The sequence below is a fragment of the Ptychodera flava genome, chromosome 19, assembly GCF_041260155.1.
Source record: "Ptychodera flava strain L36383 chromosome 19, AS_Pfla_20210202, whole genome shotgun sequence".
NCBI lineage: Eukaryota > Metazoa > Hemichordata > Enteropneusta > Ptychoderidae > Ptychodera > Ptychodera flava.
The window spans coordinates 21,096,536-21,115,352 of record NC_091946.1 but is presented as its reverse complement, the minus strand read 5'-3'; the positions used below and the strand labels follow the sequence as shown (position 1 = coordinate 21,115,352).

Below are 18,817 nucleotides of genomic sequence, written 5' to 3'. Positions count from 1 at the left end.
CATGACAGCTTGGAATTGTATTATATTTATGAATGTCACTAATATATTTTTATGAAACTCATTTTTTGTTTGCCCAGGCTTTTCTCAAATTCTCACTCTTTTTTTCAGAAATGGCGATTGATTACACCAAACATTCATCGCTGGAGGTGCCGTCGCTAGCAGCGGGCAGACGCAGAAAATCGAAAGAAAAAAGCGAAATCCGGGGAGTCAACGTGGAACTGAACGACTTTGATAAAATAAACGACGAGTCCTTGCTCACCGAAGCGACCGAGACTGCACTCTCGTTGAGCAGGGAGTGAAAAGCACGCCATCAGCTTGGCTTAGCTTACTACTGATTACCCGCCAGTGATAAAAAACGTCAATCAAATTTTAACAACATCGAGTTCAGATTTCGGGTGTGCGCCAAATGTGTCTTGGCGAGTGTATGGCGTTCCGTTTACCGATTTGCAAGGTTTGTTACTGCATGTGTATTGCCGATCATTATATATGATTATTCGATGGACGCTGTTACTTCTATGAGATGGGGGCAGGACTGAGCATATAGGTTGATATGTATGTGAATACCACAAACCTCAGAGAATTTTATCATTTACACGGAGATCCATTAATTGCTGCCACCCGCTTAGACTAGAAATGAAATGCTCCCTTTGAGCTGGAACAACTTTATTCAAGTTTCCAGTTTAAAAGACTGTATATTCCCTCCGCCGTACTTGCAAAGGATCCCGACCGACCGGCGACCTGTGATATTTTCCCATTGTAATTTTGGCAATATTTAGCTTCGTGGGTGGTTCGGTACTTCGGCTCTCTTCGGGTGTTCACATTCAGTAATGATTGGAGTGCATTGCCCTTCCAGTATACAAGGTTCTGACTCCCGTCGCCGACGCTGACTTTTCGGTTCATCTGTAGCCGATGCAAGTAGATGAGATTCATGGCCAGTTCTCTCTGTCAGACGGTAATGCTTCTCACAACAGAGGGAAGAATTTAACTCTTCGTTTTGACACAAAGTCAAGCGACAAGTGGCAGGCGTGTGGTGAAGTCTCTCCAGTGTCTGTCAACTATCCTTGCAGCAATGCGGAATACTTGCAAGAAACACTCCGAAGCCTCCCGTGTGACGAGAGTGAACAAAATGGGTTTCAAACCCTTGCTATGGAGCGATATTATAACACACAGATTATACAAGAGAAGCAGTATTACAGGGTAGCGCTAGTCACGCTACACCAACAATCTTAAATAAGTTTTACTGTTGATGCACAAAGAATATGTATGGCTATGACAACGTCGATGCATTGTAGGGTTTTTTGTTATAAAGGTTCCTTTCGAGTCCGTATTTTGTATAACTAGTTCTGTAAGTATCAGCGGGCCAAACATTGTCGGAGAATACAGACTATCGGCAGTATGGCAATAATTTCTACAAAATTCAGAGGTGTTTCTATTTCAACAAGTATGGACGGATTCGTCAATTTATAACGACGTTATTTTTAGGAGCTGGAAGGCCAGAAAGGAAGAAAGGACGCTTCTTGCTGAGTTTCCGGCTTGTGATTAAACGAAGGGGGTTATGTGAAAAGTCACAAAACATATCATCAGCTCATAAAAAGTTTATTTAACGTCTTTATTCGGTGTGGTTTCTGTATTCTGAAGCAAAGTCTCGTTAACCGCCATGTCATGCTGAATTATTTGCGTGTTTCTTCATGTACAAATATCGGCTGTGTTTTAACATTCCTTAAATTTTAAAAGGTCAAAAATATTTAAAGAGACATGATTCGTTTATTTTTCTTTGAAGATGGCGTATACCTCGCCGCCTGAGCAATATCTATGAAAATTTTGGCGCTATTTTGATGTGGACACGAATTGCTTGATTTCAAGTTCAGAAAGTGTTGTAATGGTTAAGAAGAGGCTTTTGTGTAATGCATTTTTACAGAGCCAAGATCCAATTTTGCCATAATTAACCGTGCTCAAAGGCCGTATGGGACTCATAAGACCAATTTAAACACTGTATCCAAGGTACGATGGTGATTGATGAAAGTCAAAACATGTCTGTCATAATCTACATCGTATAATTGAAATGTTGCAGCTATGATGATGAGGTGCATCTAGATATCGTGCACGAAATACATTGTTTGTAAACAAGAAACTCGCACATGCGCAGTTCCGACGACTGTGTCCCTTTAAAAGGCGCCTGTGGCAGTAAAGACTAGTTCATACAATTCGTAAAACATTTGTCCCTACCAACATACGGCAATATTGTACACGACCTATACCAAATTACAAAGTAACATCTGGTACAAATATCTCCTAAACCGTCGTCAGATGAATTTTTATACTGCAGCAATAGATGTGTGTCGTAACATGAATGTTTTTGGTCACATTTCATGCGGGGTTTTAAAAGAATGGATTGCATCAGTCCTGTTATGTGATTCATTGGACACGGAATAAGATTCAACTGTTTGGAAATTTGCGAACCAATTAACAATCACGAAATACGTATTTTCATACAGCATATTTTATATAAATTCCTGTTGATATTGTGTTGGCAACATTAGTACCCAAAATGAGACCGGTAGGTGTTTTTTATATTCCATGACTGTTTTCCGGCGGTTTTATGTAGTGTATGAAGCTACAGCAGTATCAAAAAACAAAATATAAATGGCTGGCAATTAAAAGTATTGAATAATCAGTGCCTGTAAGTTACTTTATGAGAGAGTATAACACAGGGAGCAATGTGGAGCTTGTGCAATATTGGAATTCCTGTGACACATTAGTATATATGGACAACGATCCCATAGTTGGATGTGCAACTTCAGTAACCTGATAAAGCTGATATCCGCGTTGCTTACTTTTATGAAATTGTGAAAATCAACACGAGCTTTTTTTGTAACAAACAAAAATTTTCTATTTTAAATTTATCTCCTCAAACTCATATTTTTTCATTTAGGTGGTTTCTGCAGCATCTCGATACTTGGTACCCACATTCACAGCACCAGTTAAGTTTTCTACCATGAAAGTGTTTTCATGTGCGTTATGTCTTGATGAAAACAAATATTTAGTGTTTAACATTATATTGTGGCGTGTTCTATCGAGGGCTGTTGCCCGGGGAGATTCCTTAAAAGGCCAGTAGCTGTAACATTTGATGATTTCTGTTTTCACTAATTTTGTTTCGTATGTCTATTGCAAGTTCTTGTTCTACTCTCCAGAGCATGTTGAAACACCGACTATGAATAACAACAACGTCTATGCGTGTAATAACCATTCTCTCGAGCCAGAGCATGATTTCCCCTCGAGGACCTACGCAAAACGGGTAGCGCCAAGCTGTTGCCGTAAAAGGGTGTGTGGTTTACGATGATGGTAATAACAGGCACTTTTATGGTTTACATTTGAGGAGGAATTCGAGGCGAGGAATTCACTGATCAACAATAACAATGCAGTTTAAACTTGAACATGCTGAGTTGATACGCTGAATATTGTGTATCTCATCATGCTTTGGGGAGTAGAACTGTAGTTAACCTTAAAAAACAAACCAGGGGAAAACTCAAAAGTTTACAGCAATTGGTCCTTTAATGTGGTGAACTTTTCGTCAGAACAGCGATGCGACTCAATGTTATTTGTGTTTCTCTTTCATTTGACTCGCGTGTCATGGGAGTATTCATCATCTAACACTCGCCAGTTTGTATACCATTGACAATTGCATGCTAATTATATGCTGGTGTCTTCTCTTGTTTTGATCGACATTGTCAATATAGTTCACAAAAATTTTGAGGCTATCATATTTTGTACTTAACTTTGTATGGATTTTGGCCTACAAGCTTTAAAATTTTCAAAGAGTTTTCCTCTCCCTGAAACCAAAGCGCACCCATCCAGTACGAAATACAGCGAGCCAAACACAAAGTAATATAGGTGGTAAAGCAAAGGCTTTTTCTAGCAATTAATGCCGACCGCATTGCGGAACGTTTTGTAAATAAATATATATTTTTCTAAGCTGCTATTAAAGAAAAGAAAACATCTTGCACTTGTGGAAAATCTCTTTAAGTTTGTATAATAATGCCATGAGAGTTGTTATGCTGATTAAAAGATTTCGGTGCAAAAGTCAAGAAAAAATACAAGCCTACTGGGATTTACTGGGATATTTTTAGAGGATCAGTCTTTGAACTGCGAAAATTCCCGTGACCCTTTGGTCACGACAAGTTTCACATTTACCAGAAATAAAATCTCAAATGAAGGTAATATTGTTTTGAAAATATGTGTCAGATGATCATAAGTGATTACAATAGAGATATTTGAAGGTTACCTTATTTTGATGGGTTCGAGGTTTTTCAAAGTAAGTATCTGGACTAACTGATATTTTGTTAACATGGACATTTCTACTCAACCATTCTTTTTTTAATGGAACTTTCGAATCTGCTGCCTTGTAAACGTCGCTTCAAAGTTTCCACTTCTAGTGTAATGTTTTGTCCAACACAACACTTGATAATAAAATCGTGCAAGCGATTTGAAAAAGTCTCGGGTGTACTTCGTGTGTTCTTTTTCGGTGGCGAAAATTATTTCATGTTGTTGATCACCTCTTGTCCCTACTCATTTCTCAAAATTGTGTTCTTTCGGATGCGACTATTTTCAAATACGTCACGGACTCTGCAATGCTGTAGGCCTACTCCTATATCAAACCAGTATCAATACACTTGAAATTCAAGTTGTTCAATTTCTTCGTGGGGATGTCCGTTTCTTTCCAAATGCCAAGGTATTGTAAACAGTCTGTGCCTTACAGTTATGCGTCAATCAATCTTTGCTGACGGTAAATATTATCGAGTCCCTGTTTCAATACATTTTTTTCACTCTCATTCCGCCCTAAACCGGATTTACAGCCTCAAGGACTGAACTACCGGACTCTCTAAAACATTTATAAAAACTTTCTAGTTGGACATCCTCCGTGCGCCTGTTTGCTCGCTACGTTTGATATCATCATGAGTGTCCTACGACCTTAATAATACTGACTAGCATGTTGTTGACATGTTAAAAAAGTTACAAAGAGTAAATGCATATCCAGACACTCACGATGAAACATACGGCATCTTTTGATATTTTTTTCTGTTTTGAATATATTCAAAATCGAAGTTTCAGACGAGCTATTCATAATGCAACCCCTTCAGCTCTAACTGTCACGTGGGTGCTGACGCCATTTGCGACCCTTTTTACATCCTACCACTGTCTCGTGTTGAAAAGCGATACAAGGCCTACGACAGTGGCTTTCGAAAATCAAAGAATCCTTGCAGAATGCCCAAGTACGTTCGCTCGCGGCTTCCATTAGATACAATAGACTACGCGTCTCTTTTTTCCTCTCGTCCTCCTTTTTTCAGGTGACATTCTACATGTATCCTGAATGCTCGGAACCAGCATGTCAAATCCACATGCTGGATAGCTGAAAACACTTTTCCAGTTGAAGCAATTGCATGAGGCCCGCTAACTTCATGTGATTCCAGTATGAGTTCAGAAAGGTTACAAGGCTAGTCATAAATAGTTGTCCTCGCCACTCGAGAAACTAGAGTTTTCACCTCTCATAAGCATGCGATGATATACGGAACATGAGATCTACAGACCAAAGATTGTGTACTCGGGACTTGCCGCATAGGGTAAATTATTTCAAGATTACCTGTGATAACTTTATGTAATGCAACGGTTCGGTTCCTATACCTTGCGGACATAGCTCTCAAAAATTCCACACAAATTTTAAAATTAGAGCTGAATGGGCGATAGCAAATCTAAATAAAACCAAAAAGACGAAAACAAGTTTCAAAAATTTCTGAGCTACGCTGGAATGCAGATTACATATTTTTTACGATATCCTGTTTTAATGTTTTTCGGAAGAATATACTTGACGCTTGAAATTCTCTATATTTTGCGGTATCGTATCATATGAGTGGGTGGTGGTTGCCAGTCGACAATGATTGCGTGACGTCGTAAATATGAAGATGAAAAGCGAATTACAATATATTTTATGGCATCAACGCCAGCATGACAATCGAAGATGAAAGTCTATTGTTGCAAGATTGATATTGGTAATATTAAAAATTTTATTACTTTACCAAATTAGGAACTACAGTTTGAAAGCAGTTAAGGAATTTGTAAAGAGTTTAAATATGTCGAAGAGATATTGACATTCTGAGGCGTATCTATGCGCGTATAAAGCAAAGTGGCCTACAAATTTTGTGCCCTGTGACGAAGTTACGCTTTTTATTGGACATGGACAATTTACTTAAACACAGAACGTCTTTTATAATGGGACTTACGGAAAACAGTTTTGTTTATTTGACCAAACAACATGCCCGTGTGAGTTGCAAAACTGAGTGACCCAGTATCTCTCATGACATCTGACGTCATATGGAACATGTAACAAAACACCCGATTGTGAGTGAATACATTTTTCTGACCGAGCACAATTGCTGAAGCATATTCAGATGGTGACGTGTGTTCAACAAAGATAGATTCTTCCGCAATTTTGATCGTGTAGGTTGTCGCCGAAGGCCATCACATCTGATGCACTCTGACATTGGCTGGCACAACGTCATGCTGACAATTTTTGTGGATAAACGGTGTATTTCATGCCCATGAATTAAGTACCTCGGGAGCTCAGAGAGATATGGTGGCGTTTTAACTTAATTTAATTATATCTTACGATTGACAGCCTTTTTACCAATATTCCTTTGGAATATTCCATCGTACCTATTTTACATATTTCAAGCAATTGTATATTAAGGTGGCCTGAAATATCAAAACCAGTTAAAATCAGCTGTCCATCGTTGTAAACAAGTTACAATTTGAGTATAACGCATTCAAGATGAATTTTTTGAACTATCGAGTGTCTCTAGGGAAGTTTCAGAGCGAATAATGAATGGCCTTTGAAGTATCTCACTTTTGTTCGTCACATGGCAACGTGAAGATTGTGTTCACACGCGTGAATCAGCGAAGGAAACCGCGATACACCTGGGGACTTTTGAGAGACGAGAAAATACAGAGAAAATAATTTCATAACCTTGCATGCTTCATGCTTCCTCAATGAACGGACTGTTTAAAGAGACAAAGTCGCTCTATTTTGACCTTTGCTCAGAGTCACTCAGTGTACAAAATGGTGAAGATACATATTATTTTCAGAAGTGTCAAAAATTACCCCTTTGCTCAATGCAAACAGATGATTTCGTTTGTGACCTCCAGACAGAATGGATTTTTCCTATTCCGACTTGCTTTCCTATGACAAATAAACTGTCAAATTGTGGGGGGAGAGCTGTCATCCACAAGGCACTGCCGATGAATATTTCATTACAAAAGCTTGCATGAGGCCACACTTTATGTAACTGTTTACAGTGTATGTTCAGCCATGCGTGGTGAGAGTTGTACACTTTATATTTTTAACATTGATTCGTTGGTAAAGACCGTAAAATGCTTCACTAAATGTCTAATCTTGTCTGACTGTAAGCAGAGATGAGGTTGTGCGCAGTTGACAAGTAGTTCAGCATGTTTGAATAAGTCACACAACACAGACTAATTTTCACATCAAACACTCTGCACGGAAAAACTCAAAAAAGGAGAAAAAATATTGATGCAAATAAAATGTTTTCTTCTTTGAATATATTTCCCATGGAATATTTTGTTTTAAGTCAGTATATTGGCAATAAGCTTAATAAACTTTTGGTGGCATGTAATGTGATCTCTTAGCCATCAGTATAGGACATATGCTTTGGCAGTGTTTTCACCAGAGTGAGCGAATCCCCCGATTTAAACAAAGTCCCCCTTAAAATATAGACAAAGTTAACGCGCGCCATGTCCTCCTCTACAATTAGATCTTGAGATATTGATATACACAGAGTATTGTAGTGGAATTCCGCTCGACGATTGCTGCATATGATAAGCTTACCTTACAAAATACTTAATTTGCGCAACGTAACTTTGCATAATTTGTTATGGTCTCCTCAATCAGAACTAAACCCCCTCAAAAGCATTTCAAGTAGAGGGGGACATCCCCCCTTGTGAGAGAAACCTAGAGTGTTCCAGCTACATTTGCAAATTTAAAATAAACACACAAAGTAAACAAACAAGATGACTGCCGCTTTCCGCCAACGATGCAACCTTAGTGGGTTGTTCAAATGTCCGTCCCAAGGGGTGGGGTAGAGGTGTCTTGGTGTCAGCACAGGTTTCTTCTTGCTATTGTTTATTTTATTATAATACGATTCAACATGATAGAAATTGCTCATAAAGATTTACACTACCAACCTTTGGTGTCTTGGTTTTTTGTTTGCACTAGTTTTGCAAAGATTTCTTCTCCTTCATCGTATCAGGTATTTGTCCTTTGACAAAAATTTTGTCGCTATGTTGCGTCTATGGTGCGTTTAATTGCCTAATACGCCAAAGCAAGCAAGGCTAAGTTACTAATCTATGAATGCTGTCACCGGATTATCACCGGATTAGTCAACAACGAACGCACCAGAAAGGGTATCCTCTGTTATACCGCAGTCCCTCTATGCTGTGGTTATACCATTGCTGGTGTGTTCGTTCGTTGTTGACTTATCTTCATGGTAGACGAAAATCAATTGAAATAGAACGATCGAGTTCATCATCAAATAGCGCATTGATATATATTTTGTGCTTTATAGAATTTTCATGCATAATTTTTTAAACCGTCTCCCAAGAAATATCTTTATAAGGAATACATACAGTTAAACGTATTACAACATAATAAGCATAGCAAGAAGAGAAACCTGTGCTGAGACCAAGACACCTCTTCCCCACCCCCACCCCTAGGGACATGTGTGATGCTATACGGTTTGAGGGCTTATATTCAGTTATCGTGATTGACTGAGCCTTACTCACGTGATGTAGAACAAAAAGTGCTAAAAACAAGGCTTATATAGGTCATATGGCCCTGGTGCGTGAGCTGATATTAGGCAAATAAATAAATAAATAAATAAATTGTGCTGTTCCGATAACATGATCTCAAAAATAAGGTAGGTAAGTCGGCAGGATTTTTTTCCAAAATATTTTTATTTTTAAATAATGCATTTTTCAGGGGTTCAGGGTGGTCAAACACGTGACTGGCCACAACATTTCGAGAAAAATGTCATATAAAAGGAAAAACACACATAAAAGACATCCTCGTTCAAGCAACAATCAAATGCAAGGTAACGAACGCGTGATTTTATGATTTTTTTCTTTCTTTTTTTTTACTTCCGTGCATACGTCTCTAAAAAGTTTAGGGTCGGCAGGTAAAAAATCGGGTAGGTCGGGTTATCGGAAAAGCGCATTTTTTTTTTGGTTCGGCCTTACCATGTCGCGTGCACTGCATGATATTGCCCGCTTCATCGTTCTGGAATACCGCGCGTCGTTTCTGCGCGTATCATATTTTCCGTAAATTTGCTGGATATTCTTTTTATAGCAATGCTTCGAAAAGGTACAAAAAGTTAGCTCGACTTGAATTAGAGACATTTAGTGCATTATAAAATACACAATGTTTCCTTTTTAGGCGTAATTAAAAGTTGACCTTCAACTTCATGTATCATTTCGAGCCAGCAAGAAATCGAACATTTCACGCTGGCGAGTCTCGATGCTTGACCACATTCCACGCAAAGTATCGAAAACAAAAGTGTTCGTGTTATCTCTGTGTTCGTCGGTCTTGGGAGGTTCACCCACGGCTGAGAGGTACGTCGAGATTTTGGGCAGAGTAGACACTCACAAATATCGATAGTGATTTATTGCTAAAGTGTAAGGTGACACATCAGAGATGCCCAGCTGAGAATTATCTGTGTTTATCTCTTTTTAAAGGGAATCCTCACATTATATGTAGATTGATTTGGTTAAATCTCCAATCACCAATAAAACTAATAATCCCTGATTAGTAAAAAATAATTCAAATTTTCTGTCATTGGAAATAAATTTTCTCCCGTTGGACATCAAATATATGAAATGTACATAATATGCATCTATTATAAAATTGTTTAATAACGATGCCTTATCTTTTCGTGTGTACTTTTCGCAGCGTCTTCAAGTGGCATTTCGGTGCCAGTGACGCAAATTTACTCTTTACAAGCTTGGTAATTATAATGACATAAACACGATCAATGTCCCTGACAAAAAAGAAGTTTTTCTGAAGGAAAATTCTTATCGTACTTCGGGATTGCAAAATAATATTCAAGGCATAGGGAAAGTTTAGTCTTTAAGGGGCCGTGGATAATTAAAGCATGCCCACGGTAAACGAAACTAAGTGCGTTTGGCCTCAACCCCCCCCCCCCCCCCCGAAACGGAAGTTTGGAAGTGCAAAAATCCAACCCAGCCTCATTCTGTATCATAACTACAATCGGTAATTGCGTGGCTATGAATATACGGTGTTTTCAATCGGGTTCGAACCCACAACATACAGCATCCAATCACCTAGTTGAGAAGCAACAGACAGAAATTCTTGGCCAAATCACACATCACGCATACACTCCCACCACCATTGGCATAACCCCTCTAAAATCAATCTTCGTTCAGCGCCAACTCGACAATAACGCATTGTATCCGAAATGGTTGACATGTTACGTTATTCTACAAAGTGCACTGAACCACATATGTATGTCAAAAAATGATGCAGCGCAGGTGCCGCACTGGCCTGGTACGACGCCAAACAGTAAAGCGATATTTTGCGATAGAGTAAAAAGTGGAGGGAGATGTTGATATGAAAACATGTAGTGCGATTTTTGTGCACGGTAATCGAGATACAGCCAACCCCCAAACCCCCCCCCCCAAGAAAAAACGCGGAAGTTACGTTTGCCTTGCGCGTGTTTTAATTATCCACGGCCCCCAACATTTGTTCGGTGTGGATAAAATTAATAACACACGCCAACACGGGCAAGAGCACGATTTGTTGCCTTCCCAGCATGTGTTATTATTTAAATATTAGTAAGAACACAATTCCAGCTAGACCAACACTGTCTCTCTTTTTAGATATCATTTTAAGTTGACAATTAACTTCAGGTAGCCGAGCGATCGGAAAATAATTTGGTTCATTGCAGCAACTCTTGCTTGACACTCGGCTGCATCCTATGCATAAGTGTTTGTCCGGCGTAATCGCGTTTAATTACAAATGCCTTGGCGTCGAAATAACAAAAAACACTTTTTTCCGTTTTTCTCGAATTCAATGTGTGAATGAGGTAGCCTTCTTTGACACCTCGTCAATTCTCGCTCACACATACACCAGCTGCTTGAAATTCGCACTGTCAATTGGAAACTCAAAATCCGTATCTGGGGTTTCCTTTATATGCCTTTGTTTTTTTTCTCGTGCGCTCTTGAATTCGAAGGTGTAAGATTAAGGTGCTTTTCAAGGAATTGTAATTGTCACGCCATATAATTTGAATGGAGATGCCGAGAAAAAAAGGATATTGTCATATTGAAGGATATTGTCAAGGCTTGCCAATGAGGAAATTTCAACCGGAAATCTTGCAGCACGTTCGCTAAAGGGAGGAAAAAACAAAAAAACAAAAAAAACCAAAAAAAAAACCAAACGATTTTGGAAGGTTCAGAAAAACGCTTTGAATCTCATGCAAATAATGATTGTGTAATGCGCACGTCGGATTTCTCTATATCATGGCTTTCAGAAAATTATACTTTATTGGGGTTTAGGACTTCTTCAAGTGAGAACAAAATCAAAATCTGAGGTGTCTATAAGGTATCTAGCTACCTTAATAACACATGATAGCACGGACCGGACCACCAATTGTTGCCTGTCCTCGGGCTGGTGCTCATGACGGTAACATTGATGATACCCTCCTTTCGGCTCGGACACGCGTAGATTCGTGATCATGCCTTTGCTATCACGTGATCAACAAAAGCCTAGTCTCTGCTAGCGGGTGATAATGGTTCTGAAACATGTTTAAAATTAAACGTACATCCCTCATAGTTGAGTTGGAAGCTGTTCCTGGGTACTAGTTTCTCGAGAACATTTTTCTTGGTTCAAACACAGGGGGGGGGGGGCTAGGGAAAAACTAAGAAAGAAGCATACAAATAAACAAACAAACAAATAATAAATAGATAACCCAGAAAACAAAAAATAAAAAATATAAAAACATACAAACAAATAAATAAACAAACCGTAACAATTAGATAAATAAACAAACATACAATATCATAGAACGTTGAACGTTGAATAAATAACAAAATCAGAAACATAAAATAACAATGTATACACATGCGCATGTATATATATATATATATATATATATATATATATATATATATATATATATATATATATATATATATATATATATGGGTGTGTGTATACATTCGTTTGATTATTTATTTGTTTGTTGATATTTATTCAACATTCTATGATATCGTATGTTTGCTTTACTGTTTCTGTTTGTTTGTCTGTTTATTCATTGTATGTTTATTCACTTGTTTGTTTGTTTGTTTGTTTGTGTTTGTTTACTTTTTGTTTTGGGGGTTATTTATTCGTTTGTTTGTTTATTCGTATGCTTGTTTGTTTGTTTTTCCCTGGTCCCCCTGTGGTTCAAACACAGTCGCCTGTTTTCTAAATCTCGCCCTGCGTCTACACACCCCATGGCGTAGAAGTGTGTATATCGCCTGGGAAGAACCTGAGAGGAACATGTTCTTCTCGGGCCTACATACACACATGGGACACGTTGGCATAGAGCGGAATTTTAGAAAACGGGCGACTGTGGTTAAAATTGACACAAAGACGACGGTGTTGGGTTTCATATCCTACAGTTATAAATTGATCTGCACCAAAATATCCTGTCCACTTTCCATTACACAGTGATAGCGATGGGATGTACCTATTCAACGCGTCTCTTCCTCGGGAGTCCATTATTTTGATGAACAATTGTTTCGTTGTATCAAATTACCAAAAACACGATCATAAATGCATGAGAAGATAATCATGTAAAGGTAAGCGATATGTCAAAGCTGGATAACGAGACGGCAAAGATAACTGGTAACTGATAACTTTATCAGCGAAATGATACAGTGGTAACAGAAGAATATCTGATGCCTGAGAATCGCTTCCCCCCCCCCCCCCCGCCCCCTATCTACTCTCTGTGCACCAAGGTACCTGCCATGGTCATATTAATTTATGACTGTGTAAAATTCTACATCGTATACGTTTTTTATCTTCCATCTTTTAACACACAACACAACACACACACACACACACACACACACACACACACACACACACACATATATATTATATATATATATATATATATATATATATATATATATATATATATATATATATATATATATATATATATATCCATTCCATTTGAAATGCGTCATACGCCCCCCCCCCCCAACTTCGGCACGAGGGTACTGCAACAATATGATATTTTTCACTCACTGTAAAATACTCTTTTTCCCCCTTTTAGCATTTAGGAGTCTGGACTATAGGAAATGAAGTGACGCACATAGAATCTATTAATTTTAGTTTAGATTCACTATGATGAGGATTTTGTTGAACCACACACACAGATACAAGAAGAAGAAGAACAAACGAAGAAATATCAAACTGTCTCAAAGCGATGAAAGACACAAACCATTTTCTGGAATAATAGGGTGCTGTAGTTTCTTTGAATTGAAATCAAAATTTAAAAAAGAGACTCTGCCCTCTGTGGAAATAACTGTTCCGTGTGTTCGATGATTAATTTTCCGGTAATTGTAGGTTTTCGCTTCATGACAACGGTTGCCGCGGCTGTTATGTAATCGCCCTAGGAAGAAGTATCTCTGTACGTTTCCGATTCTCTGACTCTGCTTTTCGTTAGGTAGGACACTAAAGGACAGTGCGTTCACACTATTGTCGTAGTAGAAACAGACTTTTGATGTTGAAAGTCAAGAAATTTTCACGTAAAGAGTTGATAATCTTACAGAAAATGGTGGTAACATAAAGCTGAGGTAATAATTCTTTTCTATATTGTTAAAATATGCACACAGCGGATAATTACTAGGTGCCGACAGTAATCTGAAAATAACAATTATTCGAAATCTCCAGCATACGTAGGCCGCGGCGCACGAACGCTCGCTCTCAAGTACACACAAACATCAAGGTAACATGTACGACAATTAAACCAGGTCCTTTACGCGTTTTTAATAAACAAACAAACAAAAATCCGGCAGTTTTTCTTTTCAATCACATGTTTTGAAGTCTGTCATGAGTCTTCCTCTGTGTATCATATGTGTATCTTGATCTGTTTCCTGATTGAATTCTGGGCGCCACACCTTAAATTTAACATTCTCAAATTGTAGGACAGTCTGAATTTGGATCCTGTTACCTATGCATGTATCTATGGTGGCCAATCACTGATCTCCTACTCAGGTGGTCACGCAATAACAATTTCCAAGCCAGCACTGGTTATGAGAGAGCTGCCGGTGTTCTACGAAAAAAATTTACTGAAACGCCTCCTTTTGCCAAATATGGATAATATGCAAAAGGTTATAGCGGCCGAGTAACGTTATATTCGACAGGAGGAAAATAAAACATGTGAGTGTGAATAGTTTTAGTGATCAAACCCAGATGTTCAAGACAGCAGCGGAACTGGAGAGGCAGTGACTACCAGAATTGGAAACTTTTCGTCACATCTACCACGTCGTGTGGAGGGATCGACTGTGTCAGATACAGTATAATTTACATCAGATCGATCATAAGCCTGATTCCTGGCCTATCGCTCTCCATTGCCGCGGGGGAGAAATAGTCTCTTGACGTCATTACGGTTGCCGTTCAAATAAAACTTGGATTAGGCACGTGTTGAATTATTAAAACTGCAGGTATGCTTTGCTTGAGGCCGCAGATGAAGGCCGAATGCATTCGACGAATGTAATCGGGACGTCGGCTTTGACTTTGAAATACAAATTTGGCAAAAAATCTCAAGCAGCTTTCCACCGAGCATTGCCTACTCATATGTGACCCGTTTCGCGTTTCTAAGCGACGCCAGTGGGAGTCGCGTCTACGTCTCTTCGGGGTTTTTATTCATCCCGTTGCCAAGCGACACGGTGGTTCGCTACTAAGCAACGCGAAGTACGAGCGATGCCACATACGTTTTCGGTCACGAGTAGCCCCGGTGGAACACAAGCTACACCACTAAATTCGTATGCTTTTTTACTAAACATTATCCCCTTTCATCAGTAAGACGAACACAAACGAAGTCATATGGCGGTACGTCGCATAAACTGCACGGTGTTCAGTCAACCGATAGCAAACTTACGTGAGACTACTGCGCGTCCAAAAATTAATCTAAGGGACTGGACAAAATTACAGGGGGAGGGTCAGTGTTTTTTCTCAGATGGATCGCCATTTTTTCGTGCAACCATTTTGTTGAAAGGTCATGAAAATTTGCACATGCATTGAGGGGAGAGTCATCATTTTTTGCACACCTATACCCTGAGAAGGCAAAATATGGCCGATATGGTAAAATGACAGCTTTCCTGTATTTACTGTAACATATAATTCTAGTCTTGAGCGAAGAGTGTTTGATGTGTGTGTGTGTATATATATATATATAATATATATATATATATATATATATATATATATATATATATATATATATATATATATATATAATGAATTCACATGCACGCACAAAAAGAAACTTCATTTTGGAATTTCACTGAAAGTGTTGATTCACTGTACATGGCAGTCTATGAGAAACTATGAACAATTTTTTTTCCAATGCAAAACTAGCAATATTTTAGCATTTATAGATGTTTGGCAACTGATAAAGTGTATTTTATTAGAAAATTTGTTAAGAAATGCGTGTGTGTACGAGTGATTTGATTTTGGAATTTCAACGAAAATGTTGATTCACTGTACATGGTAGTCTATGGGACAATCTATGAACAATGTTGTTTCTGATATGAAAATAGCTATATCTGTGCATTTATAGATATTTGACTACTGATATAAATGTATTTGACGGGAATACAGTGACTGTAAGTGCAGACATGAACAACAAATATGATATTGGAATCCAACTATAAAATATCAATTTACTCTATATGGCAGTCTATGGGGTAAATTATTATTATATTATTATATATCTATGCCTTATGTGATTATTGTTAAAAATTGACTTTTAGGCTGTAATGAGTTTCTTGGCCAAAAATAATAGCACTTTCACAACTGCAAGCCAAACTTTAAATGAATGTAAGCATTACAGCTATTTTCCCTTTGAATTAGAATATGCAAATGTACTTCAAGATGTTCAATAGATTTATACTGAGATGTGATTTCTTGTTCATTATATTAATTGAAACCATGCATACAAGTGGCTATATGTAAAAGTTGAAAAATATTCTTGAAAGGTCAAAAGTCAGATCGGAAATCATGTGTCAGTTAAGACATTATTGATATGGACTGTGTGACATGCAAGGGTACAGTCGCTATTTTTCCTGCACTTTTGCAGGCTAACTATTTTTCGTGCACCCCCCTTCCATAATGTCTGGCCAGCCCCTCACAGCTCTTAAGCAGATTAATACACAACATATTGTGAAGCCAACCACTGTTGGGAGTCAAATTGAAATTAATCAAGGTGCACGTGAAAATACATTGTATAACAGGCTAAAACATGTGTTTGTCTCTGGCGTCCATTCCTCCATCTAATTAATGCTGCTACCCAAGACTGTTGAAGCGAATATCAACTTTGTATCTTTCACTACTGCAGAATCATGAAAAATATAACCTGACATGTATTGTACCACTACTGGTAAAAATTAAGTAATGAAAAAAAAGCTGAGCGATAAATTAATGAGGAAATGACTGAACGGGTTCTATTGCATGGATATCCACATAAACAAAATGAGATTAAACAGCTACAGTCACTGAAAATTTGATTTGCAAAGGAAAATGAATCCATTGAGACGCAGGCATTCAATCTTTTATTTTATATAGAGATTGACTCTACCTCAATATAAATGAAAAGACATACTTTGTATGTAAGGGTGGACCATTTGATATCATGGGGGTCTGGAAGATTGATGGGGTAGCATTATTTTATATTCTACCTGATCGCTTGTACATTATATTTTTTCCTCTCTCCCATCGTTTCTTTGTCAAGCCTTCTTTGGGTGCTTTTTTTAAATGACATTTGCAAGAAATCTTTTTTTTCGGAAATTTCCAGGAACCCCCTATATCAAATGGTCCAACCCAAACGGACAGCAGCTGTAACTTTTTATCATCTGCTCACCATTTTTGTTTTGTATGTTTGCAGGTTCTAGTTCACCAACGATATAGTTAACACAGCTTGTATATACCACGGCATCTATACATGTAAAATGCACTGTTATTGACTACATATTCTAGTCTGGATCAGAATTCACTTGTCAAAACAAAAATGGAGTATACACATGTACAGGCTGAGTTGACAAGCTGATTACTGTGTCTCAACATGTCGTAAGGAATAGAACAAACAGTAGTTTACACCATAAAAACTGTGGAAACATAAAATTTAAAGCCACTGGCCCTTTAATAGTCACATATCTGAGTCACTGAGGCAAAAACATTTCTTCAATCTCTCAAAATCGTGGTGAAATCTTGTGATTTTGAGCTGCTATGGGAATACCGGTATCTGATTTTGCAATCTTGGGTTATGAGAACCACTGAAAAGAGATTTGTCAGATGTGATAAAATGGCTGATCTTGACGTCTGCCAGCCACACAACATGGCTTACTTTTTACATCTGAGCTACAATAAGGCTGAGTGGCCTAGCCTCATATTGGAAATAATAAATGTGGTGAAATATTAAGATAAGTGGATTAATAAAATTTGTCGTACGTGCTCAGTGAGCTGGATGTCACTGGGTCACTCAGCTACCTGCTGATTGCTCCTAAAGGAAATGTGGTAGAAATTGTTCATATCTATGTCAGGCAGATTCAACATTCCTTCTCTTTACTGGGTCTATGTTCTAGGTATATCATGACTGTATATCATAACTAGGTATACTGTTTATGATTGCATTAAACGGGCAAAATTCTGCAGGAATTACACACTGTCTGTATGGAAAACGCAAACTGAGCATGTTAATGCACATTTAATGAGTTTAGTTATTCATTCAACACAGTTGGTAATGTTTACACATAGTTTATTAATGCTCTTTCACTACATATATCATTCTTACATAAAGACTATAAAAAAGCCTCTGTATGCATTCAAGGTCACACATACACTGTTCAGGCAATATCTACATCCTTAATGAGCCTGAGAGAGAACAGGAGGGGCAGTGTCTGTCTTTTACCCAAAGTAAAATGGATTGACCCAATCGATACTTTTCAAGACATCAAAAATCATCATAAGGTAGTATGTACCTAAAAAGTGAAAGACTTAAACTTTTGCTCAAACTTTCCTTAAGGAATCTTTCAACCATGCTCTTTCAAAATAAAGAATAAAAATCGGGGGTCACTGTGCAAATATTGGTACTAGAGAAACAAATAATCCAAGATTTACCGATATTTGAAATTCAAAATGGCCGCCATCCCTGTGTTAACTCTATGGAGAAGAAGGTAAATTTTCGAATTTCGGAAAACTAAGCCAGTGAAAATTTTTCTTACACCAAGAGCTTTAAAATGAACCCCCACAAGTGGTATATCAGAAGAGAATTGTAAGAGTTTGAGAGACAGGATATCTGTCCCCGAGGTGCATTCTACCTTAACTCTAACCTAACCATAGTTAGAGTGGAGCAAAAATCCTGCAAACATTTTTAAAGTTACAATTAAAATATCACATTAAAATTATCAACGAAAATGGACCACTTATGCATTGGGGAAAATATCTACCCTTTCGAATGCTAGAGTT

At 38.0% G+C, this 18,817-nt stretch overlaps 1 protein-coding gene across 1 annotated transcript in view; it reads left to right on the top strand.

The window, feature by feature from the left end:
* The window catches only part of LOC139118868 (uncharacterized), an 11,168-nt gene extending 6,677 nt beyond the window's left edge, over positions 1 to 4,491 (top strand). Inside the window, exon 2 of the mRNA XM_070682385.1 lies at positions 109 to 4,491. Coding sequence (XP_070538486.1) covers positions 109 to 299 — 191 coding nt within the window. The 3' untranslated portion in view covers positions 300 to 4,491. The remainder of the gene's footprint in view (positions 1 to 108) is intronic.
* The last annotated feature ends 14,326 nt before the right edge of the window (positions 4,492 to 18,817 follow it).